Here is a 27,227-nt window from a genome sequence, read left to right on the forward strand (position 1 = left end):
GGCTTCGTCTGACTACCCTGCTGGTTCCTGCCCCTGGCTTCGCAAAGACTCTGCATCGGTTTCGCCATCCGTTTGGACTTTTGCTTTATAGCTTGTTTTTCAATAAAGCTTTCTTATTTTCACTTATCTGTTGTTGTACGTCTGGTTCATGGTTCCGTGACACAGACAGGGAGAGATCACAGGATTCAGCATAGCTGAACCTGCAATCTCTGTCTGTGTCACAGAACCCCCCCCCCCACATGTCAGTAAGCATGAGGCATACATTTAACCCTTTGATCACCCATAGGGTTAACCCCTTCCCTGCCAGTGTCATTATTACAGTCACTGTGCATATTTATAGCACTGATTACTGTAGTAATGTAACTGGTCCCCTAAAAGTGTAAAAAATGTCAGTTAGGGGTCCGATCTATTCACCGCAATATCGCAGTCCCACAAAATATTGCAGATTACCGCTATTACTAGTAAAAAAAAAAAAACAATGAAAATGACATAAATCTTTCCCGCAGTTATTAAACGCGATCACTTTGGCGCAAACCAATCAAAATTCGCTTATTGCGATTTTTTTTTTTTTTTTTACCACAAATATGTAGCAGAAAGCAAATTGGCCTAAAATGTTAAAAAATCTTGATTTTTACATTTTTTTGGAGGCAATGTTATATAGCAGAATGTGAAAAATATTTTTTTTTTTTTCAAAATTATCGCTTTTTTTGTTTATAGCGCAAAAATAAAAAATCGCACAGGTAATCAAATACCACCAAAAAAAGCTCTATTCGTGGGAAAAAAAAGGAGGTCAATTTTTTTTTTTGGGGTACATCGTCGCACGACCGCGCAATTGTCTGTTTAAGTAAAGAGGTGCCGAATCGCAAAATAGGGCCTGATCAGGAAGGGGGCCAAATCTTCCGGTCTTAAAGTGGCTAAATAGAAAATTAAAATTAAAAAAAAAAAATTTGAATATCATCAAAAAGTTTATTTATTTCAGTAATTCAATTCAAAAAGTGAAACTCGTATATTATATAGATGCAATACACACACAGTGATATACAAACCCGATTCCAAAAAAATTGGGACACTGTACAAATTGTGAATAAAAACAGAATGCAATGGTGTGGAAGTTTCAAATTTCAATATTTTATTCAGAATACAACATACGGTAGATGACATATCAAATGTTTAAACTGATAAAATTGATCATTTTAAGGGTAAAGTTGATTTTACATTTCATGGCATCAACACATCTCAAAAAAGTTGGGACAAGGCCACGTTTACCACTGTGTGGCATCCCCTCTTCTTATTATTACAGTCTGCAAACGTCTGGGGACTGAGGAGACAAGTTGCTCAAGTTTAGGAATAGGAATTTTGTCCCATTCTTGTTTAATACAGGCTTCTAGTTGCTCAACTGTCTTAGGTCTTCTTTGTTGCATCTTCCTCTTTATGATGTGCCCAATGTTTTCTATGGGTGAAAGATCTGGACTGCAGGCTGGCCATTTCAGTACCCGGATCCTTCTTCTATGCAGCCATGATGTTGTAATTGATGCAGTATGTGGTCTGGCATTCTCATGTTGGAAAATGCAAGGTCTTCCCTGAAAGAGACGACGTCTGGATGGGAGCATATGTTGTTCTAGAACTTGGATATACCTTTCAGCATTGATGGTGCCTTTCCAGATGTGTAAGCTGCCCATGCCACACGCACTCATGCAACCCCATACCATCAGAGATGCATACTTAACTGAGCGCTGATAACAACTTGGGTTGTCCTTGTCCTCTTTAGTCCGGATGACATGGCGTCCCAGTTTTCCACAGCGAACTTCAAATTTTGATTCGTCTGACCACAGAACAGTTTTCCACTTTGCCACAGTCCATTTTAAATGAGCCTTGGCCCAGAGAAAATGCCTGCGCTTCTGGATCATATTTAAATATGACTTCTTTTTTGGCCTATCGAGTTTTAGACGGCAACGGCGAATGGCACGGTGGATTGTGTTCACCGACAATGTTTTCTGGAAGTATTCCTGAGCCCATGTTGTGATTTCCATTACAGTAGCATTCCTGTATGTGATGCAGTGCTGTCTAAGGGCCCGAATATCACAGGCATCCAGTATGGTTTTCCGGTTTGTTCCAGATTGTCTGAATCTTTGGATGATATTATGTACTGTAGATGATGATAACTCCAAACTCTTTCAAATTTTTCTCTGAGAAACTCCTTTCTGATATTGCTCCACTATTTTTCGCCGCAGCATTGGGGGAATTGGTGATCCTCTGCCCATCTTGACTTCTGAGAAACACTGCCACTCTGAGAGGCACTTTATATACCCAATCATGTTGCCAATTGACCTAATAAGTTGCAAATTGGTCCTCCAGCTCCAGCTAACATATTTGAAGTAGTTATATGTTATATAAAAAAATGCATAATGTATGGGGTTCTAAGTAATTTTCTAGCAAAAAATACGGATTTAAACTTGCAAACAAAAAGTGCAAGAAAAATCCTGGTCTTTAAGTGGTTAAAGTCAATAGCAATTTACTGACCTGCATTTGATGTGCTTTCCAAATTCATGCAAAAAAAAAGGAAAACAACGCCCGTGGACATGAACCCTTATTTTTTTACCAAGGGTCCTAACTACTAGGAGAAACACCCACAACCTAGCAAGTGGAAGCACCCTACCACCAGATGGGCCTACAATTTTGTAACAATTAAACTATTTTGATTACCCTCAAATCTCCTAATTTGCCAAGCTGCTATGATAATTGCCTCTACAGAGATGTAGGAAGGACCTAGCAGGCTTCATCCACCACAGGCTGCCTGCAGAAATGGAGGGGGTGGAGACAAGACCGGTCGTTCTGCACAAGGAGGGAGAGCAGCATTGACTGGTCTTTTTTACAGGAAGCTATTGCACAGAGGCTAAGTTTCACACTGGATTACCGCACAGATCTGCAAGAAATACACAAATCAAACCAAAATTCAAGGGAGAATACATGATTCTTGTATTTAGAAAATATTTCCTTATTCTGGAGTTCAGCTTTACCCTTCTCTGACCTAAAAATCTCCTTAGTCATGTAGACCCTTCATCCATATGTTCTTCTCAAAGTTTCATTATAATAGTTTTTAATTGATTTCAATTAAAAATGAATCTGGACTAACAGGACATGTGTGGTACTAGCCTAAATCATGCTCCCCCTAACCCATTCGTTCAAGTTATTCTCTCAGCAGCTCCGCTTACCCTGCTCCCTTTCCCAGCTGTGACTTTAGTTTTCCAACGTCCTGATTTGTAATGTTAAAACTGAACAGTAGCTGATAAGCAGGCTTTTATTTCAGTCTTTATTTACACTATAAAGGCTGTAAGAAATATTGGAAGGTTGCAGTAAAAAAACTCTGCAACAATGGGCATCTTTTCAAACTTTTCTACAGCCTTTCAGAAGGACTGATTGTTCTTGTCTTTCTCTTGTTTATCTCTGTTATAACCACAACTGAAGTGACCATTTATAAAAAGCTACAAATAATAACAATTTATAAAGGACTGCAAATAAATGTCCACTTTTACAGAAAAGAAGAGGCTTTGGCTATAGTTCCCAGTTCAAACCCTTGTTCTCAGATAGACCTAGAGGATGTGTGCAATGTCAGTGAGAGTTGTGCCGCTGAAGCATCATGTGCTGATGAATGCTGGAAAACCATCCCATTCACCTATACTGAATGTAAGTTGTAATGTCCACTGCATCTCAGCATATTTATATTTTTTGTTTGGTTATGTCAAAAAATTAGAGAAAAATCCTCAAAAGAAAATGTTAACTTATTAAAAATGTAGGTTTCTAGGTGAGGTTCTTGTGCACTCGTAGCAGTCCAATGATTGATTTGATGATGATCATTATCATCCATGCCTGCAGTTTTGCTCTTGTATTTTGTGTGTATTTATCAAGGCTGAGCCAGAAAAAGTAGCTGGTGTGCATTTCTGTTTAGACACCATCTCCAAATTGATCAGTCTTAGATCTTCCATAAGTTTGTCAATTATGTAATCTTCTTTGGGTATTTTCCCATTACAGCAAAAAAAAAAAAAAAAAAAATTGCTTTCAAATATATATTTCTATGACAATTTAAAACAGTCTATCAATATTTTTTTATTTTTACTCTGTTTCCCAAAGGCTGATTTTTTTTTTTTGAACATGTGACCAGCAGCAGAGGACTAGAAGCTCCTCCTGCCAATGTTTCTCTAAATACATGCTTTCCTGTCAGTCTCCATGGCAGCCTACGTGTGGGTTAACCCCACCTCCACTCCAAGGGTATAGGACCCCCCTCCCATAAATTTCAGCTCTCAGGTACAGCAGGTGTTCCTTTTTTGTCTTCCTCCAAGGACCTACATTTCTGATGTCTTACTATCGTCCGGCTTACCTTAGGATACTTTGGATGGTGTCTGCATGTCCAGGGCCCAGCCACGGGCGGGTGAGTGACATTTAAATTCCCCTGCTCTCTGCGGTTGACTGAAGCTTGGCCGGCATTTCCTGACATGGGTCTGAAGATTCGCATTGCATCCCTTCATGGCAGCGGTATTTGTCATTTATGTGCACCTTGTTTGTCTCTCTTTTCTATCGCTTTGCAGTGTTTGTTTGGCCCCAATGGCGCTGGAACGCTTCCTGCGTTCCAGCAACCCTTCCTCTTCCTCCTCTGCCTCTTGCGTCCAATCGGTAGACGCTTCGTGGTCCCGCACATGCGCAGTACGTCACGAGCAAAGCCGAGGCTTGGTTCGCGCATGCGCATTAGCGATCGCGGCCGCATCACCGCTGACGTCATTCCGGCGGGAGATTTAAACAGCTGACGGTTCCCCTGTACTTTGGGAAAGTACTGTGGGCGTTGCGGCAGCTTCCCAGTGTCTCTGGATTCCTTGCTACAGGTATGTGCAATGGATACTTGACTGCAGAGGGGGTGGGGGGGGGGCAGATGGTTGCTACCTCACAATGTATCACTGACCTGGTGTCTGATGTGTTTTACCTTTCTTTATCAGTCTGGTTATTGGCCTGAACTATGGATCCTGCATCACCGCCCTCCTGTGGCCAGCCCTCTCACAACAGGTGGGTGCTGGCGTTTTTCAGGGGGGGGCGGGGGAGGGCTAGCTGATCCCTGTTTCATGGCTAAATCCAGTGTCTCCCCGATTTTCTTTTTCCATCAGCTCTTCCAGGCCTGATTTGTCACAAGAAAGAGACCCTGTCAGACCTCGTGGGAGTTCATCCTCCAGATCAAAGCGCCATGAATCTCCATCAAGGAGTAGGCAGCAGGGGAGACGCTCTAATTCCTCCCCCAGACACCACAAACAACACCAGAGTCACCGCACATACCAGAGAGCCTGTTGGGGTTGTGGGGCGCATGTCCCGGAGGACAAGTCCCTATGTGAGCTATGTTTTGCTCAAGCAGCCGGTGAGAGGGTGCATGAGGACCATGGATTGGAATCTCTAGTCAAGAGAATAGTACAGAATAGATTATCAATACAATATTCCCACCAGCAATCAATTTTTTCCTTTGAGGGATAATCAGCACCCAAGGGACAACCTTTTGGGGAATCAACCTAATTTTGGACCACTCCCTTCTCAGGGTCCCTCTGATTTGAAAAGCTCAGCAATCACAGAGGTGTCACCTCAAGCTGGGACCTCACAATCCGACTACCCAGGTTGGGTTTTTCCGCCGGTCAAACAGGGGCTAAAACGGCCGTTAGAAAACCCAGAGGAGTTAGAGGGGGGAGGCGGCTACAATCTAAGAGACAGAAAAAGAACCTAGGAGGGGCAGGAATTTTTAATCTTAGCCACCAGGTTCTTTCTGAATCGGAAAAAAATATATTGGACAAAGGCCTTAAATTTGCTCCACCAAAATGTTTAAAGAAATTTCAAACATACATGGATATACACAAGTTTGTGAGAAAAATCAATATACAGAAATATCTGTTGAGCAATCCTATTACTGCTAGTGGCGGTGCTTCCACTCGCTTCCAGCATTCCGGTCTCTCGAACGCATCTCTGTTTAACCCACCGGGTACCTTGGCTGCGCCGTTGAGGGTTTTCAGAGATGTCGTTATTCGAGATCTGAATGACATCCATGTGCGGAAAAATCGGATGAGTCAGGACTCTGTTAAGGGCCTAGACTCCTCGTGTCAAAACAAGGACCTAGTCATAAGGCCTGCCGATAAGGGGGGGGGGGGTATAGTAGTGCTTGATAGGTCCGATTACCTCGCAGAGATGTATCGGATTCTTGGTGACGCACATACCTATACCCCTCTCCCTCGGGACCCAATGTCCCGATACAAGAAAGAACTGGAGGGGATAGTCGCTAGAGGCTTTGCTCTTAACATCATCAATAAGAAAGAGAAAGCTTTTTTGATACCCAAGTGTCCTAGGACACCGATAATCTATTATTTGCCGAAGGTGCATAAGAGTCTCACTTCCCCCCCGGGGCGTCCCATTGTGAGTGGCATTGACTCTGTGACGTCCCGGGTGGGTAAGTATATTGACTCGTACCTTCAGCCCTTGGTACAGCTGACTCCCGCATATATCAAAGGACATGCGGCATGTCATCAATTTATTAGCCTCTCTTGTCCCAGTTGAAGGTTTATGGCTGGTGACGGCAGATGTAGCATCTCTATATTCCGTCATCCCCCATGACTTGGGTCTTAGAGCTGTGAATGATTCATTGGTTCGTGACTCTAAGATTCCTGGACGTCAAGTCCAATTCATCATGGAACTCTTACAGTTCACGACCAGATCTAACTATTTCTGGTTTGAGGGCCAATATTTTCGCCAGGACAGAGGAGTGGCAATGGGGGCTAAGTATGCCCCCTCCCTGGCGAATTTATTTATGGCCCAGTGGGAGGAGGACGTCATCTATGGTTGTGAGAGGCCCCAGATTATGCTCTGGGCCAGGTACATTGATGACGTCCTCCTACTTTGGAATGGGTCTAAATCAGATCTTGATCTCTTCATGGTGGAGCTTAACCAGAATGATAGAGGCATAAAGTTGAGCTTTGAGGCCAGTCAGGAATCCATCAACTTCCTTGATTTAACCATTCTGAGTGCGGGTGACAAGTTTGTCACCAACACTTACTTTAAAATGACTGATCGCACATCATATATTCCCACGGACAGCTGCCACCATGCCCCTTGGTTGCGTGCTGTTCCGAAGGGACAATATATGAGAATCAAGAGGAACTGTACGAACACGGTTGATTTTAAAAATCAGGCCAAAATCCTCACTAGTAGATTCATGGATAAGGGCTATGACAGCACTTTCCTTAGGAACACCTTTGAGGAAGTTGGGAGGATGGACCAATCTGATATGCTTTCTATAGTAGCCCGTCCAAAGACCACGAGTGCTTCCTTCAGTGCCCCTTTTGTCACTACCTTCTCAACACAGCACAAGAATATTAAAAACATAATTCGGAGACATTGGCATATTCTTAAAAGTGACCGCCTTTTGTCCGATGTGCTACCAGAGCAACCCAGGGTCATTTTCAGAGGGGCCCCTACTCTAAGGGACAAGCTGGCTCCCAATGTTTTGAATCCCCCTGGACTTAAGCCGACCTTTTTTTAGCCAGCTTACTGGCTATTACAGGTGTAACTATTGCCAGACCTGTTCAGTTAATAAAAATAAAAAGAGGAACATCAAGGAATTTCTGTCTACGAGCACAGGTAACACCTTTGAGATTAAGCCGTTTATCTCTTGCTCCACGACAGGGGTGGTTTATCTGTTGCAATGCCCTTGCGGCTTGCAATATATAGGGAGGACCAAAAGACCCCTATACATCAGATGCAATGAACATTTAGCTAATATTCGTAAAGGGTTTACAAAGCATTCTGTATCCAAGCATTACCGATTAAAGCACAACAAGAATCCCCAGGGTACTATTTTCATGGGGATCGACAACTTTGTCCCTCACTGGAGAGGAGAGCCCTTTGTTAGGGGTCTCTCCAAGTTGGAAATGTCCTGGATCTACAGGAACAAATGCTTTACCCCTTTCGGTTTAAATGTAGATACAGATATTAATGCTTTTATCGACAATTCTTGATTCGGTCCTGTTATGCTTATTTCTCATTTTTGAATGTTCTCTAGCCTTTATATCGGCCTGATTTTGTCCTGTCCCCAGTGGGAGTTGCACCCGTTCAGGCTCTGTGGCTAATTTCCAATCCCTTTTGTATATATGTTTTTTATTTTTTATATATTCATTTTCATATATTTTTATATTACAATATATTTTTTATAATATAAGTATTTTTAATATTTAGACCCGCTGTGATTGTATAGCATATGGTGGGCTTATTTATTCTCAGCCTATTTATTCTTATTACTTTCCAATTTGGCCATTCTTAGCCTGGATTGGGCGGTTTAGTGCTCATTTATCCTTTATATAGCCTACTCCGTTATTTGGCTAATGCTAATGGCCACTGTACCGGCTTTATTCATTGCTATATCGGGTTGATTTTATCAATTTAGATCCAATCCAAGAGCAGATCCCTGCGGTGGCAACTCCGGCTGGATTTTAATGTTATTCCTTGTGTTTTTGCTCTTTATTCACAATTGTTATTTGTTGTATATTTATCAGTTTTCCAGGAATGCTGATTGAGCTTCATTAACATTTGAGACAGCTATGGCGGCTTCCTATTAGGTTAGGAGCTGCAGCCGCTGTGTGAATGCTCTCTCCGCAAATGCCTGGTCTATTCCATGTTCTAATATGGCGCTGCCTGCTTCCCCGACTTCCCTAAGGGGCGTATGCCTCTGACGGTACTAATAGTGGTGACTCAGCGCGCTGCCCGCATCCCCTGGAAGACGTCAGTTCTGACGAAACGATCGTAGGAAAGGCGTGCTGACGTCACTACTGTGCGGCCGGAAGTCGGGCGGCGGCGGCTTTGATCCTGCTAAATGCTTTTCATTCTTCGACATTTGTGAGTGTTTTTACATTTATTTGCTCAATAAACTGTGCATACCATCTACACTATTGTGGCCCCACTCTTCTCTTGCATATGTTTGCTTGGCTTTGATGAGGACGAGGTAGCTGGTGCTGTTCTTATTCCTGATTGCATTCGGTGGGAGAGGTGACTTACGCTGGAGCTGGCTCTGAGGCTATTTGGTGTATACCCATGCTCAAAACCTGTATCCTTCTGGTAAGCACATACCCCTTATGCATGCTTCACAGCAGTTGACCGAGTGCTCTCTGGTGGTGGACTTTCTTTAACCCGGAGTCTGTTGGAGGCTTCCTTGGACTTTTACACTTGACCTTGATACTCTCTTATGAACTTGGATTGTACTCAATTTCCCATTGTTCATACATTTGCTTTATCATTTGTTAGCGCAGCTTTTTATTATATAAGAGAATAGTACAACAGTCCCTGAAAGAATGGGGTACGGTCCCACCACTTGGTCCCACTACATCCAGTTCTCCAGCGGAAGTACAGGAAGATCAAGGCCCCTCTCAACCGAGCATTACTTCTGCAAAATCATCTGACAGTGATTCGGAAGAAGAAGGGGCAGTAGGCGGCTTTGAGTTTGCCCTGGTTTCACCCCTGATCAGAGCCATTAAGGAAGCTCTAAGATGGGAGGATCCTGTGTCTCCTCAGAAAAAGCAGCGGAAGTTCTTCAAGCACCTTGGCAAGGAGCGTGTCAACTTTCCTTCCCTCTCTGAATTACAAGAGGTGATTACTGAAGTGTGGAGCAAAGGGGATAGTAAGTCTTCCTTATCCTCCAAACTTGGGAAACTATATCCCTTTAAACCTGAAGATGTCGCCCGTCTGGAATCTGCTCCCTTGTGGATGCGGCAGTTACAAGATTAGCAAAGCATGTCACTTTGCCCCTGGATGACGCGGTTTCCTTCAGAGACCCCTTGGATAGAAAAATAGATCTAGACTTAAAGAGGATCTATGTGACGGCTGGCGTGGCCTGCAAACCCGTTATGGCATTAGCTACGATGTCTAAAGCCTTGGAAGTCTGGGTATCTGATATTGAGACTAAACTTGGAAGCTTTTCAGAAGAAGCTGTTGAAAACTCTCCTATTCATGAACTCAAGTTGGCTTCAGTATTTTTAGGAGAAGCATCTATTGATGTTCTGCGCCTTCTGTCCAGATTGATGTTATTATTATTATTATTATTATACAGGATTTATATAGCGCCAACAGTTTGCGCAGCGCTTAACAAAATGAGGGCAGACATTACAGTTACACTACAATTTGGAACAAAAGGAATCAGAGGGCCCTGCTCGTTAGAGCTTACAATCTAAAAGGGAGGGTCAATTGATACAAAAGGCAATAGCTGTGGGGGATGAGCTGATGGAGGAAGTGAAACAGCGTAATTAGTTAGTAGCCGGGTAGGCTTCTTTAAAGAGAAGGGTTTTCAGGGGTCGTCTAAAGATGGATAGATTAGGGGACAGTCGGACAGATTGGGGTAGAGAGTTCCAAAGAATGGGAGAAGCTCTGGAGAAATCCTGGAGGCGAGCATGGGAAAAGGTGACAAGGGAGCTAGAGAGCAGGAGGTCTTGGGAGGACCGAAGAGAGCGGCTAGGTTGATATTTTGAGATCAGGTTAGTGATGTAGCTGGGGGCAGAGTTGTGGATGGCTTTGTAAACTATTGTTAGCACTTTGAATTTTATTCGTTGGGTGAGTGGAAGCCAATGAAAGGATTGGCAGAGAGGGTTGGAGGACACTGAACGGTTGGTAAGGTGGATAAGTCTTACAGCTGCATTCATTATGGATTGAAGGGGGGATAATCTATGTAAGGGTAATCCAATGAGGAGGGAGTTGCAATAGTCGAGGCGAGAGATAACCAGGGTGTGAATTAAAAGCTTGGTGGTGTCATTGGTTAAAAAGGGCCGTATTCTAGCGATGTTGCAGAGGTTAAGGCGGCATGATTTGGACAGGGATTGGATGTGAGCCTGAAGGACAGTGCAGAGTCCAGGGTTACCCCTAGCACCCTGGCATGTGTGGAAGGACTAATAGTTATTCCATTGATCTTGACAGAGAATTCCGGGGAAGGGGCACGTAGAGGAGGAAATATTATGAGCTCGGTTTTAGATAGATTCAGTTTGAGGAAGTGGTGAGACATCCAGGCTGATATGTCTGTTAGTAGATCAGTGATGCGGGAGGAGACTGATGGGGTGAGCTGAGGGGTAGAGAGGTAGATTTGGGTGTCATCAGCATAGAAATGGTAGTGGAAGCCATGGGAGGCTATTAGCTGACCCAGGGAGGAGGTATAGATTGAGAATAGTAGCGGTCCAAGGACAGAACCTTGGGGGACCCCAACAGTAAGAGGAGTTGCAGAGGAGTAAGTGGAATTGTAAGTGACACTGAAGGTGCGGTGAGATAGGTAAGATTCGAACCAGTGGAGAGCACAGTCACGGAGACCGAGCAAACTGAGTTTTTTGAGAAGGAGGGGGTGGTCAACAGTATCAAAGGCAGCCGAGAGGTCCAAGAGTAAGAGTATCGAGTAGTGACCATTGGTTTTTCCTGTTAGTAAGTCATTTGTAAGTTTTAGGCGAGAAGTTTCTGTGGAGTGTTGCTGGCGAAATCCAGACTGAAGGGGATCAAGGAGGTTATTCTCAATGAGGTGCTTGCTCAAGCGGTTGTAGACTAAACATTCAAGGAGCTTGGAAGCAAAAGGGAGTAAGGAGATGGGTCTTAAGTTATTAAGATTGGAGGGGTCTAGTGAGGCTTTCTTTGGTATAGGAGTTACTAGCGCATGTTTTAGAGAGCTGGGGAAGATGCCAGTGGAGAGGGAGAGGTTGAAGATATGAGTTAAAGAGTGTGGGATAGAGTCAGAGGGTGACCGTAGTATTTGAGAAGGAACAGGGTCCAGGGGGCAGGAAGTTAGGTGGGCATTAGAAAAAATTTTAGTAACTTCCTCTACAGTAGTTGGGTTAAACAAGGGAAGTATTGATTGTGCAGGAGGACAAGGTGTGTAAGGTGAGGGAGATATCTTTAGTGTAAAAATCTCTTCACGAATTGTATCGATCTTATTTTTGAAGTGATTGGCAATCTCTTGGGCAGTGAGTAAGTTAGTGGGTGGAGGCAATGGAGGACGAAGAAGAGCGTTGAAGGTCGAAAAGAGTTGACGGGGACTGTGTGAGAGGGTGTTAATGAGAGTGATAAAGTAGGTCTGTTTGGCAGTGTGGAGGCAGGAACTGTATTTTTGGAGGGCAGATTTATATTGACTGAAATCTTGCTGTGACTTAGTCTTACGCCACAGACGCTCAAGAGCGCGACTACGTTTTTTGAGGCTTCTGGTATTGTCTGTCTGCCAGGGTTGAAGCGGTCGGGGCCTGATTCTGTGTGTAGGGGCCAAAGCATCCAGGGTAGATGACAGTGAACTGTTGTAGACAGAAGTGGCCATGTTGGGGCAGGAGAGGGATGAGATTGTGTTGAAGAGACCATCTGTAGCAGAAAAAAGAAGTGAAGGGTTCAGATGGCGAAGGTTTCTACGGGTAATTGTTCGGTAGTTGGAAGGTAAGGAGGAGGACAAGGAGAGACTGAAACTAATGAGGTGGTGATCTGAGAGAGGGAATGGAATGTTGGAGAGGTTGTGAGGGGTGCATAGGTAGGAGAACATGAGGTCAAGGCTGTTGCCATTAGAGTGAGTAGAAGCATTCGTCCATTGCTTTAGGTCAAAAGAGGAGGTTAAGCTCAAAAGTTTAAAAGTAGCAGGAGTGTTAAGATTAACAGGGATGTTGAAGTCTCCAAGAATGATTGTGGGAATTTCAGAAGAGAGAAAGTAGGGTAGCCAGGCAGAGAAGTCATCAAGGAAGCCTGATATCGGTCCAGGAGGCCGATAGATCACAGCAATTCTCAACGAAACTGGAGAAAATAGACGAATACAGTGAGCTTCAAATGAGGAGAGAGACAGAGAAGGTGGTGGATGAAGAACCTGAAAAGTGCTTTGAGGGGAAAGCAGAATTCCAACCCCACCTCCTTTACGTCCACTAGGTTATCCTCAGTGACGGCAAAAAGGGCCTTGTGGCTTCGCCCGTGGCTTGCGGATCCAGCTTCTAAACAAGCATGGTGTAAGATCCCTTTTGAGGGTACTTCCCTTTTTGGGAATAAATTAGACAGCGCCATTGCTAAGGCTACTGGCGGAAAGTCAGGCTTCCTCCCGCAGGACAGACGATTGTTCGGTCAGAAAAGCCCCAACCTAGGAGGCAATACACCGAGAGATCAAGAGATGCACGCTCTTACAAACCTAATAGAGACTTCCGGAGAAACTGGAGAGGTGGTCAATCCTCTACTCGGAGGTCATCAAAAAATCCAGCGCCTGCTGGACAAGAATCCAATAAATCTTTTTGAGATTGGGCCCGTTCAGGCATGCCAGGTGGGGGCACGTCTTCTCCATTTTCAGCATGTCTGGACGGCCTCAATCACGGACTTTTGGACCGTAAGGACGGTCTCTACAGGCCACAGATGGTCGTTTCTGGCAGATCCAGTTCCACGATTCATCCCAACTCATTTGCCCTGTCTAGAAGAGAGAAGAGAAGTCTTGCTCGCCTATGTAGACGCTTTGGTGGCTCAAGGAGCAGTAGCTCCGTTTCCAGAACAGGAAAAATTTCAAGGGGTTTACTCACCCCTCTTCCTAGTCCAGAAGAAGAACGGGGCCTGGAGGCCTGTTATAGATTTCACATACCTGAACAAGCTCATAAAGAACGAAAAATTCAAGATGGAAACACTCTCAAAAAGGCAGTACTGCCGGGAGACTGGCTCGCCTCAATAGATTTGAAAGACGCGTACTTTCATGTACCCGTGGCAACCGACTTCCACAAATATCTCCGCTTCTGTGTTCTGAATCGGCATCTGCAATTCATTTGCCTACCCTTCGGCCTGTCTACCTCGCCCAGAGTATTCTCCAAAGTTCTTCTGGCTGTAGTAGCCTTCATAAGATTGAAAGGTATACATCTACATCATTACTTAGACGATCTTCTACTGCTGTCTCAAGAGAAAGATCAGTTATTGACACACAGGGATCAGGTCATTTCGACCCTCAAAGAGTTTGGCTGGCTGTTAAACCTACAAAAGAGTCAGCTGGAGCCCACTCAGCGCCTAGTCTATCTTGGGGCGCAATTCGACACCGTCGAGAATTCAATCTCTCTCCCATTAGAGAAGATACTGGTAGTGAGGGAGAGAATCCTTCCGGCTCTTTCCTCTCCTCGGCTGAAAGCCTCTCAGTGCCTCAAAATCATTGGCACCATGGTGTCCACGGCTCCAATGGTCAAATGGGCTCTTTGGCATATGAGGCCCTTCCAGAAAAGGGTTCCTACAACAATGGAACACAGAAGAGAGGGATCAGTACATTCATATCTCCTCCAGCATGAGATACAGTCTTCTTTGGTGGCTGCAACGCAGGAATCTGCTCAATTGTCACTCTCTGATACCAGTCTCATGGACTATAATCACAACAGACGCCAGCAACTCAGGTTGGGGGGCTCCTTGTCTGACAGAGATGACACAAGGAAAGTGGCCTTTTCAGAGACACACACCAGTCTCCAATATACTGGAGCTCCGACCAGCCTACCAGGGTCTTCGATCTTTCCAACACCTGCTAGAAGGGAAATCTGTATTGATTCGGATGGACAACACCACGGCAGTGTCTTATGTGAAGAGACAAGGTGGGACACGGAGTCTCTCTCTACTACGAGAGTTAGACCCAATCATGTCCTGGGCCCAGACTCACCTAGTAAATATCTCGGCAGTCTACATTCCAGGTTCACAGAATGTTCAAGCAGATTTTCTGTCCAGGGTCCAGTTGAACCACAACGAGTGGTCTCTCCATGTGGAGTCGTTCAAATGGATCCTGTCGTTGGGAATTTCTCCCGAAGTCGATCTGTTCGCCTCTCCTTGCAACCACAAGTTGGAGAAGTATGTCACGAGAGGCAAATGCCATCAAGCCTATGGGACAGATGCGCTAACCGACAGGTGGGAGTTCAGCAGGGCTTATGCCTTTCCTCCAGTACCCATCATTCTCAAATTTCTGCAGAGACTTCAAGCGGAAGATGTAGAGATAGTGATGGTGGCGCCTTTCTGGCCGAACAGGCCATGGTTTCCGCTGCTCCTACAGCTGAGTTATCGGGACCCGGTCCCTCTTCCCCTCAGACCAGACTTGCTTCTTCAGGGAACATCAGTGCACCCCTGTCCTGCAATTCTCCGGTTGACGGTCTGGTTCTTGAGAGGGAAAGGTTGGAATCGCTCGGCTGCCCATCTACAGCCATTTCCACCTTGATGAATACTAGACGACCAAGTACTAATAGAGTATACTGTAGAATCTGGGCAAGATTCATGAAGTCTGCATATCCAGAAGGTATGTCTTCCTCAGTCCCTGGGATTCAAGAAATACTAAGTTTTCTTCAGGCTGGTCTGGATATGCCCCTTTCAGTGGCAACTCTTAGAGTCCACGTTTCGGCTTTGTCTGCCTTCTCTGGGGTCATGTGGGCCCAACACCCACTGATTCAACAGTTCTTCAAAGGAGCAGTCAGGCTCAATCCTCAAAGAAGACCTAGGTTTCCAAAATGGGATCTACCTCTTGTCCTAAATGCCCTCTCAAAAACGGGCATAGAATCCTCTTCTTCTATCAAGGATCTGACCATCCGGACTGTTTTCCTGGTAGCCATTACTTCGGCTAAAAGGGTCTCTGAATTAAGTTCCCTCGGATGTAGAGAACCATTTTTGACTTTCTTCCCAGATCGGGTAGTACTGATACCCATGCTGAATTCAAATCCGAAAGTCACCTCGGTGTTTCACCAGAATCCGGAGATTGTCCTGCCTACCTTCCAGTCATCTAATGAGTCCAATCCTCATCCGTTGGATGTAGGAGAATCCTTAAAAGTCTATCTTCAAGCAACTGCACCATTCAGGCAGTCTGATAACCTCTTTGTCTTGTTCTGGGGAAAGAACAGAGGTAAACCTGCTTCATCCAGGACTATCGCTTCATGGATAGTGGCGGCTATCCAGCAGGCCTATAGAGCTGAGGGGCTGGCTCCTCTGGAGGCGGTGACAGCGCACTCTACAAGGAGTATCTCTACTTCCTGGGCGGCCTCGCGGCACGTGGCTCCAGATGTAATTTGCAGAGCGGCTTCATGGTCATCGGTCAATACTTTTATGACCCACTATTGTGTGGAGCCTGCTTCTCTGTCCTCAGTTAATTTTGGTTTGACTGTTTTGTCTGCAAATAGCATGAATTAAAGTTTTCTTTGCTAAAGCATTCCCACACGTGTGGCGTGAGCTAGTTATTTCCCACACGTAGGCTGCCATGGAGACTGACAGGAAAACGGAAAATTCCTATCAATTACTTACCGTAATTTTCCTTTTCTGATAGTCTCCATGGCAGCCGGAGTACCCACCCTCTCGTCTTGGATTCGGCTAAGATATGGAACACCTGCTGTACCTGAGAACTGAAATTTATGGGAGGGGGGTCCTATACCCTTGGAGTGGAGGCGGGGTTAACCCACACGTAGGCTGCCATGGAGACTATCAGGAAAGGAAAATTACGGTAAGTAATTGATAGGAATTTTCCATTTTTTTAATTAAAATAATTACAGTGCCATCATCCAGATAAAGAAAGAGAAGGGACAGTGTAAAGTAAACGGTCTATGTTTACTATCATCTTAAGTTGAGAGTTGTTTTTAAAATGTACATCCATGCCATTTTACTAACTCTTTTTCAGATTTGTTGCCAGAAGAAGCTATGTTTGTAGCCTGTCTTTCGCAGTTTAGGCAACATCTTCCTATCCTGTCTACTTTGCTTAACAGGCTCAAAACAATTCCTGTGCGGGACCCTCTTCCAGACTGGAAACAGACTCTTCCTACTAAGGAATTACTTTTCAGGTAGGTTTTCCATTACCTAAAATGTTTCTGAAAGTAAGTTCCAGAAAGCACTGTCATGCAATTAATCTTTAATCTGCAAGTATGGAAACAGGCTCCATTCACACTTGTGCGACTTCAAAATCATGCAATTTCCATTGCCACTTTACCTTGCAACATTGATGCGACTTTGGATAAGTGTGACTTTGTTATGTAATGTGATTGTTTTGTTTGTGCTCTACAAAATCGTTAGACGTGTGCATAATGGAAAAATTTGTTTAGTTTTGTTTGGTTTCCTTGACTCATCACCTGTCAGCCGGTTTCCCCACTGACAGCTGAACGTAAACAAAAGAATGCAGGCAATGAAAAATAAATGAAAAAAAAAACAGCCAGGCCCCTTTCCAAAATCCATACTAGACCCTTATCTGAGCATACAGCCCAGCAGTTCAGTAAAAGGAGGGGGGGGGGAGGGGTTGGCGAACATGCTTGCTCCCCTCCTGAACCATGCCAGGCCACATGCCCTCAACGGGGGGGTCCAACAAAGTTACATGACAAGTGGCACAAGTGTGAATGGACTCTTAGGGTTTCAGTAATTTATAAAAATTAGTTACTTCAGTTATTCATGGGAAATTGTAAAATATAGTTTTGGGCAGAATATGAAGACTTTATTGTACCTGGAATTACCTATGTTGCCCTGTGTAATAAATAATTTATAGCAAAGTTTTTTTTTTAATTCTGTCTGATTAGGCGAGGGATATAGGGAACATTGGCAATACAATGTCACGCAAGCCGTTGGGACTATAACACAACTGTATCACTGCAAAGTAAAAGTTTATACTTACCTATTCCTCTAAACTCTGCTGAATGGGTGAGAAGCTTGCTGAAGAGTGGTCAGCATCCCCATCACTTCCAGATGTGATGGATTCCTAGTCTCCTTCTGTGCTCTGTTTTTTTATTCTGCCAGCTTCTGTCACTACTGATTATTGCTGTGACATAAGGCCATAAGATAAAATCACAGAGCACAGCGGGAGAAGCTGGCATTTAATACTTTTGTAATCATAAATCCTGAATATTTTTCAGCAAGCTTGGATCTTCAATGCAGTTGGACTAGTAAGTATTAAATGTTTACTTTGCAGGGATGCCATATTTTAACTGTGAAAATAAGTAAAACCAGTATTTCTGTAACAGCTTTGGTGTTTAGTGATTGGTTCTTTGTATGGTGTAAACCAGGGCTTGACAAATTTGCCTTAAGTCTAGGAGCATCTGTGATGGAAAAAATATCAGATCCCTGTCCTTCTCACTAACTCCTGACAAAGGACCAGCAAATCTCACACCCTGTTGTCACTTACGTAACAATGCCACTCTCAGCTGCACCCTGCACAAAGATTTTCCAGCTTGTAGGACCACAATCTAGGTGCCAGCAGGCTGAGAGTGATTGTCACTGGGCTAATTAAGCAATTAACCCTTTAACTGCCACCACCCCTGTATGGTCCATGCGGGAGAAACCCGTAACTTTAGAAATACCAATTATGATTTTAGAATAATCGTCTGTAACACACACTGTCACCACAGACAGGTATGTTCAAAGGATTTGTCCTATACAGTAGCACTCTTCAAGGGTTCTTTCAAAATAAGGTTTTAATAATGAAAAAGTCAAAGTTGGTGCAAATAAAATATTTACAGAAAAAAGGTGTTTCAAAGAAATAGAGACATAATTCAGCAATAGAAAAATAAGGTAGAATTGAGGAGGAAGAATACGGCAGTCAATGTCCTTGGTATTATCAGAGTTCAATCGATGAGCCAGGTGTGATTGGTTCTCAGACTTGATAGATGTTCCTGCTTTGATGTTACCATGAGAACTCATCACTGGTTAGGGGTCTCCCTTTTTCTCTGGGATTAAAGGGGTTATGACAGATGCCCCTGACCAATTAAAATGGAGTGGCCATGGGCTGTCCTGGGGTTATGACCATATCAGGTCCCTCCTCTTTGGACAGTTTTATACTACTATTCATATTTTGAAATATGTATCGTTTGCATTCTTGAAACTGATAGATCATGGTTCAGCATTGAATCATGATCAGGGGACACCAAACACAGAATATCTCAGAAAAACTTGTCACCCAGGGAATAGCTAACAGCTGTGTTCCATTCTATATGTGATAGTGTGTAGTGATGGACGAACATCGGACGGAGCAGTTCGCGAACGCGACCCGCATACTTTCTCAAATGTTCGCGAACCGCAAGTTTGCGGCGGACCCCATTCACTTCAATGGCAGGCGAACATTAAAATCCTCAAGGTCACATTTGCAGCCACAAAATACTTACTAGCTGTGCACACATAGTCCCACAACATGGACACTGACATACCAGAAGTATTGCTATTGGAAAAGTTGCCATAAAAATTATTTATTTTTTTTTTCAGCCAAAATTTTTTTTTACTTTTTTCTAAATCAGCCAGAACTAACAGCAGCCGGTAAATACATGTCAAATACATATAGAGTCCATTCACATGTCTGTAAAATGGGTCCGCATCCGTTACACAATTGAACGGAATGTTTACAGACCCATTGATTTTCAATGCCAGTCTGAAAAATTAGGCATTCACAGGATTAAGAAGTAAGTGTTGGCCAGTACAGGCCCCAAAAATTAGCCAACAGGCGTTCACCTGACAGCAAACAACTTTGTATTCTGTGGCTAGAGGTACATTAGGCATTCACAGGATACAGAAGTAAGTGTCGGCCAGTACAGGCCCCAAAAATTAGCCAACAGGCGTTCACCTGACAGCAAAGAACTTTGTATTCTGTGGCTGGAGGTACATTAGGCATACACAGGATACAGAAGTAAGTGTTGGCCAGTACAGGCCCCAAAAATTAGCCAACAGGCGTTCACCTGACAGCAAAGAACTTGGTTTTCTGTGGCTGGAGGTACATTAGGCCAGTGTTTCTCAACTTCGGTCCTCAGGGCACACTAACAGCCCAGATTTTAAGTATTACCTTGAGGGGATGCAGACTAGAATACTGCAATCACTGAGCAGCAAATTATATCACCTGTGATGTATTTAAGTTTTCTTGCAAACCTGGCCTGTTAGTGTGCACTGAGGACCGGAGTTGAGAAACACTGCATTAGGCATTCACAGGATAAAGAAGTAAGTGTCGGCCAGTACAGGCCCCAATAGTTAGCCCACAGGCGTTCACCTGAGAGCAAAGAACTTTGTATTCTGTGGCTGGAGGTACATTAGGCATTCACAGGATACAGAAGTAAGAGTCGGCCAGTACAGGCCCCAAAAATTAGCCCACAGGCGTTGTATTCTGTGGCTGGAGGTTGCTGTGTGGAGCAGGGACAGACTGTATAGTGACACAAGACGCTAGCTAATAGGTCCACAAGTCTTTTGTCAGTGTAGGGAGAGGTTGCTGTGTGGAGCTGGGACAGACTGTAGCAATTAGGCATTCAACGGACATAAAAGGCCTTTTATGCCGCTTTATTTACCTAAGACAGAGACCATGAATTGTTATGGGTGGTGGCGGATATTTGTGGCCTGTCATGAGGAATTTGAATCAAACATGGTCTACTGGTCACATGTGTTGAATTCCTCCGAGATCCATGCCTCATTCATTTTTAGAAATGTGAGGTAGTCAACATTGTCGTGAGCTAGGTGAGTGAGCTTATCGGTCACGATCCCCCCTGCTGTGCTGAATGTCCTTTCGGACAGGACACTGGATGAGGGGCAAGCCAACAGTTGCATTGGAAATTGTGCAAGCTCTGGTCAGAGGGGAAGCCTGCCCACCCAGTAATCCAGGGGTTCATCACTTCTCAGAGCGTCCACAACGACCATTAACCCAATGTAGTCGGACATCTGTCGGTATATGCGTTCCCTGATGCTAGAGCCTTTGCAGTCAACGCATAAGTCGCAGTAAGCCCAACACTCACCTAGGGACGATCCGTCAGACGGATGGAAAATAGGGTTTCCATCCATCCAGATTTGACGCATCGGATGTCAGCAGACATGTGCCCGCTGACATCCGATGCCCCATAGACATGCATGGGGGGACCGTTTAGATCCACTAAAAAAATTGACAGGCGAATCTGAATGGTCCGCCTGTGTGAAAGGGGCCTAAGAAGGCACCTGGACTCCCATCACCGAGCCCAGTGGGAGTAACGCCGTCAGAACCCACAAAGCCACACTTCAGGCTCTCACCGTCCAGCGTCTTCTCCTTCTCCTCTCTCCTCTCAATTGTCCTCCACTCCACCTTCCATCATGCCATCCTCAAGTTTTTCTGGAAAAAGGCAGGCTTCCGTGGCAATGTTCTAGCGTAAAAAAATGATGACGCCGGATAACCCTCTTGCCCAATGGTGGACCACTGGCTTGTCGGAACTGATAGCCCGCCAACTACTGCCATATAAACTGGTGGACTCTGAGGCCTTTTCGAAAATTTGTGGTCATTGGAACACCACTATGGAAGGTCCCAGGAAAGAAATATTTCTCGCAAAAGAGCATCCCAGAGCTATATGGCCATGTTCAGCAGCAAGTGAATGTCTCTCTGGCACACAGTGTAGGTGCCAAGATACATCTGACCACAGACACGTGGTCTAGCAAACACAGGCAGGGAAGGTATATAACTTTTACTGCCCACTGGGTGAACCTTCTGACGGCCGTCAAGCATGTAACCAGTGGCACCCGTGTAGATTTGGTTTTACCACCACGGATTGCATGCAGGCCTGCCTCTTCTTCTCCTCCTCCTACTCCATCCTCCCTCTCCTCCTCAGCGGACTCCTCCTTTTTCGCTGCTACCGTCTCTTCCACTGCGCCGCCCAAGATCCCCAGAACCTATTCGGCATGCCAGGTGAGACGTTTCCATGCTGTGATGTGTCTGTTGTGCCTGAAAGCCAAGAGCCACACTGGTCCTGCACTCCTTTCAGCTTTGCGTTCACAGGCAGATCAGTGGCTAACATTGTTCAATTTGACAGTTGGTATGGTAAAGTGGTGTGCGACAACGGTGCCAATCTGCTGAGCGCGCTGAAACGGGCACATGTCCTGAACTTGGTCGTGCAACGATTCGTTGTCAAATACCCTGGGGTCCAGGACGTCTTGCGGCAGGCCAGGAAAATCTCTGGCCATTTCAGAAGATCTTACACAGCCATGGCTCGCCTTGCTGACATTCAGCGGCGACACAACCTGCCCGTCAGACGTCTTATTTGTGACTGCCCGACGCAATGGAACTCAACTTTGTATATGCTTGATAGGCTGCTCCAGCATAAATGTGCAGTTAATGACTACCTGTACGAACTCTGCGGCAGGACAGGTTCTGGGGAGCTTGGGTTTTTTTCACCGCGCCAGTGGCTGCTCATGCGCAACGCATGCAGACTTCTGCGGCCATTTGATGAGATCACCAAACTGGTCAGTCACAGCCAGGGCACCATCAGTGACATCGTACCTTACGCCTTCTTTCTGGAGCGTGCATTGCGTCGTGTCATTGATCAAGCCGCAGAGGAGCAGGAGCAGAAAGATGAGGAAGTAGCAATGCTGGATGAATATAGAAAGCATATTATAGTGGATTTGTATTGTGCAGCATTGTGACTGGTGAGCGGTTCTGCAGCAATACTATAACTACAAAGAGTGACAAACGCAATTTCAAAAAAAAGTATTATAACTGGTGTGATAGACCAGTGGCCCCCCAAAATGACAGACTGAATATACTTTTATAAAAGTGTATTTGGGTACTGCATAAATGTTTCCTCTGCATCATCGACGTCACCTTCCCCACCACTAACATTAGAGATCTCGGAGTAGGCAGCAACAGCGGGGACCAACATTCTTCGGCTGATCTGGGTACTGTCGTCAGAGTGCTGAGCGGTGGCTGTTGCTACCTCCTCTTCCTGATCCGATGCCAAGAATGGCTGCGCATCGTAAATGTCTTGTGATGGATCGAAAAATAATTCCTGTGACTCAAGCGGAGGGTATATGGTGGTGGTGTATTTGGGGGTGCACACAGCAGAGTGAATAGGGTGCAGAAGAGGAAGGCTGAGTGAGCCACTCAACCAAGTCTGGTGCATTTGTTGACGTAATCAAACGCACCTTCTGCAACTTCCCACTTTGGCTCCGGCCTGGTGCTTTTGCCCTACCCCTACCACCCCTGCGGAAGGGCCTGCCTCTTCCTCTGTCTGTCATTTTTTAAATGACCCTGTGACAAAAGTCTCTAGAGAAGCGCAGTATATGTGGAAGAAGGTATATAACACCCCGCTTCAATCTTTCGTTTTGGGGGGCCACTGGTATATCACACCAGTTATAAAAAGAATTTCCCAGTAACTTTTGTCACTGTTGGTAGCAGAGTTAACGCAGCGAAAGAGGCAAAATTTCTGCAGTAACCAAATACACTATAATATGCTTTCTATATTAGTGGACCTATTACCGAGCGATTTGTCACTGAGTGCCGGTTCACACTGATGCGATGCGGGAACACTGCGAATATATCTGCGTGTTCCCGCATTGCATCCGCAGCACAGGCAGTTCACACTGCCATATGCGATACGCTGGGGGTGTCAATTCAAAGTTAACGACACCCCCAGCTCAGATCGCATATCGCAGTGCGATCTGACAGTTCGCACAGAATCGGATCACACTGGTGTGAGCCACCATGCGATCCGATTCTGCTGCGGACCAAAAAAAGGGTCCTGTGCGTGTTCACTGCGATTGCGGTGCAAAACTGTACAAACTGTATGGCTGAATTTGCACCGCACAGACATCGCATATAATTTTAGGAGCAGTGCGCTCCGAATTACATGCAATCTCTGTGATCACATCAGTGTGAACCGGCACTAAGTTCCCCGCAGCAAACCTCTCCCTACACTGACAAAAGACAGACTATATACATAACACCTATTCCAGTCCTTAAAAGGACTTTTGTGGACCTATTACCAAGCGATCTGTGTCACTGACAATCTGTTCCTGCTCCCCACAGCAACCTCTCCCTACACTGACAAAAGACAGAATATAGACACTTAGACAGTACACCTATACCAGTCCTTAAAAGGACTATTGTGGACCTATTACCGAGCGTTTTGTGTCACTGACAATCTATCCCTGCTCCACACAGCAAACCTCTCCCTACACTGACAAAATGCAGAATGTAAAATGGCAGCCAGGTCAGGTCTATTTATAAGGTAGGGGGTATGTCCATGTGCTGAAATGTCTCAATTGGCTGTCCTGTACCACCTGATGGATGTGTCATGGGTCAAAGTTCTTCACAATGTAAAAAAATATGTTGGCCGCGAACATCGTCATATGTTCGCATGATCGGCGGACAGCGAACGAGCAAAGTTCGCCGCTAACCGACCGCCGGGCGCACCGCAAGGCCATCTCTTATAGTGTGGTCATGTATGACCTTAATTCGTTCATTATGAAATTTCTCATCCAAATATATACTTAGTATTAATGTGTCATGTTCCTGTCTGAGTTTATGAATTGTGTGTGTATTTGTTAAGTTTCAAATTAGGCAGGGCTCTATGATTGCCTTTTCATTAGTTCAGGTTATCCCTCATGGATTTGGTCAAAGTTTTACGATAGCCTGGACAGAAGAAACAGACATCCTGCCAGGACTTTATTCGCGGCTTACAGCTCTGAACAGGCCCAAGTACTGGTTTTGATGCCTTGGCTCTTTTGAAGTGTAAAACCTATGCATTCCATGAATTAAAGGAGGTGGGGAAGGGAATAATATCGCTGCGTGTATAACTGTTCGGCAAGACTGTCATGGCTGACCTATAATGACTGAACAACATGGCTGCTTGCTACGTTTGTCCAGTGCGGGATATCATTACACCATCTAAAAAAGTTAGGAGTCAGGAGCAAAGCAAGTAACTTGTGCCCCCTAACCCTAACTTACTTACATCCAGCCAATAATCCCATTGTAAAGCCATTACGTCAGGGTTATAGGCTGGCAGGAAAGAATGACAATAAAAGCCTTTTATAGATGGAAACTCATTACTATGCCCAATACCCGCTCAGCAAATATTCACAAATCCCCCAGACCTCTCACCTCTTCACAAATCCCCCCCCCCACTCTTCACAAATTCCCCCCTCCTCACTCCTAATAAATTCCCCCTTTTCTGAAGTTCCATCCCCACTACTGACTTTGTTCTGTGCCCATGGCTTACTTACCTCTTCTCCTAGGACATAGTAGTTGGCTGTGATCTTTTGCCTCCTGCCATATCCGTTCCAACACAGCCTGGGCACCCCCAGATGGGCCGACACCACACGCACCCCCCCCCCCCGATCTCCCACCCAGATTGTTGACCCAGATCCAATCCCTGATGGGTGACAGCAGGAATGGAATGGGTCTGGGCACAGCCTCTGAGGAGAGTGGAGGGAGGTCAGTGACTGAAGGAGCTCCCAACTCTGAAGGAGTTGGGAGCCACAGTCAGGGACTGGCTGATGGAGAGGCAGCATCAGGAAGCCGTATGTTCCGGAGAGCGCTGACACCGTCGCGCACAGCAGCCTGGAATCCAGAGTGCCTGTGAAGAAAAAAAAAAACAAAAACTTTAGCTCTGTTTAGCTCTGCTGACAAATGCCTAGGCGCCAGGATGCAATTTCTAGTCGCCATGGTGACATGGCGTCTGGGATTTGTTGAGTCCTAGTGTAAACTATATAAGAAGATTTGTCACTGTGTATAATTCAACACTACTACATACTAGTTGTTTAGCCTTCACCACACTGGAGCTGTTTGTTCGATCTGTTTAGCAACAGATTGCTTCTCTTAGCCAATATTTGCCAGAGATTATATTTGCAGCAATTAACAATGAATAATCACGTAACATAGGCCTTATGTAGTTGTAGTACAAAAACAGTGGTCACTCAATACATATTACCCTGCTATTTCATGTCAATTTGTAGAATGGACACAGCCTTAGAGAAAGACTTGGAGACAGATTTCTTGTTGGAAGAATTCCACTGTTTGCTTCAGAACAGAGAAGAGGTACGTTGCTGTGAAACATTGCCAGTAAACATTACTGGAACTATGTTTATCCTTTAGCATTTTTGATATGACAGGCATTTAGACAAACTGCTCCAGGTTAGGTAAACATCTGTACAGTTACTTGCTTGTAAATTAGTACTGTCTCTGGTCTGTTGACTTTTTTTATTGCCTGATTATCACCAAATCTATTCTGCTCTTTTTATACAGTTGTATGTCTTTTTACCAATACACATTCTAACTGTTCCCTGAAATACAGTGTTTTTAAAAATCAGACTAAAATATGTATATCTAAAGTATAATATATAGAGATAAAAAAAGGCCAATAATTACAGTGCCTTGAAAAAGTATTCATACCCCTTGAAATTTTCCACATTTTGTCCTGTTACAACCAAAACCTTTAATGCATTTTTTGGGGATTTTCTGTGATAGACCAACAAGAAGTGGCACATATTTGTAGAGTGGAAGAAAAATGATAAATGGTTTTCAAAATGTTTTACAAATAAATATCTGAAACGTGTGGTGTACATTTGTATTCAGCCCCCTTTACTCTAATACCCCTAACTAAAATCTAGTGGAACCAATTGCCTTCAGAAGTCACTTAAATAGTAAATAGAGTCCACCTAAGTGTAATTTAATCTCAGTATAAATACAGCTGTTCTGTGAAGCCCTCAGAGGTTTGTTAGAGAACCTTAGTGGATGTAGCACTGTCCCCATAGGGCTTACTGTATGATGACTTCTTGGGCCTCCTCTGATTGCCAGCACACAGTCACTTAGGGTACAGTTCACAAATCCCTCCTTACTTCCAATGGCTCTTAACTCATTAAACAATCCAGGGTATTGGTTTTTATTGTTTGTTTTGGAACTTGGATGGGAGAAGGGAATAGTGGGATACTCCAACTATAACTATTCACAATGGATAAGGACAACTCACTTGGCCTCACCAGGTTGCTTGTGGAAGCAGCTGCACTGCTTAATCCATACTGCCACATGTATGGAAAGGGTTAAGTCTCCTTGTTCTTTCTCTCCAGCGATACACTTGGTGAACTATTTTCTCTTTGGGACACTCACTAGCATCCCCTTTCCTGACACCCGCCCACTGACTCTTCTAGCTGCAGGTGTGGCCCCCCTTAGGTCAGGCCCCTTGACACAGATCTGCACTTACTGTACTGCAGAATCAGATCCAGTGTCTCCCCTTTCACTCAGCTTCACAGGACCTCTGGGTTCAGTTCCTCTCTATCACTCCCTAGCCCCTCAGGTCGACCCCCTGAGGCAGCATGGCACCTCTACAGAGGAGGAGGCAGCCGCCCCCTCCCTCTGGGACTCCACTATCCAGCCGAAAGACCCTGAGCACCTGTTACATAGTAGTTGAGGTTGAATAAAGACAATAGTCCATCCAGTTCAACCTGCGTATGTGTGTGTGGACGTATTAATTTCCCATACCCCTGAATGTTTTGATCTTTGAGATGTACGTCCAAGA

General features: G+C 44.8%; 1 protein-coding gene across 1 annotated transcript in view; it reads left to right on the plus strand.

Moving 5' to 3' along the window:
* LOC309556738 (protein shortage in chiasmata 1 ortholog-like) overlaps positions 1-27,227 on the plus strand; it is a gene marked incomplete at its 3' end in the record, with an annotated part of 76,297 nt that overhangs the window by 25,623 nt on the left and 23,447 nt on the right. The window contains exons 4-6 of the mRNA XM_082259225.1: positions 3,536-3,684; positions 16,649-16,808; positions 25,669-25,750. Of these exons, the coding sequence (XP_082115351.1) occupies positions 3,536-3,684; positions 16,649-16,808; positions 25,669-25,750 (391 nt within the window). The remainder of the gene's footprint in view (positions 1-3,535; positions 3,685-16,648; positions 16,809-25,668; positions 25,751-27,227) is intronic.

The sequence above is a fragment of the Pelophylax lessonae genome (assembly GCF_965119305.1).
Source record: "Pelophylax lessonae genome assembly, chromosome: 1".
In the NCBI taxonomy this organism is placed as follows: domain Eukaryota; kingdom Metazoa; phylum Chordata; class Amphibia; order Anura; family Ranidae; genus Pelophylax; species Pelophylax lessonae.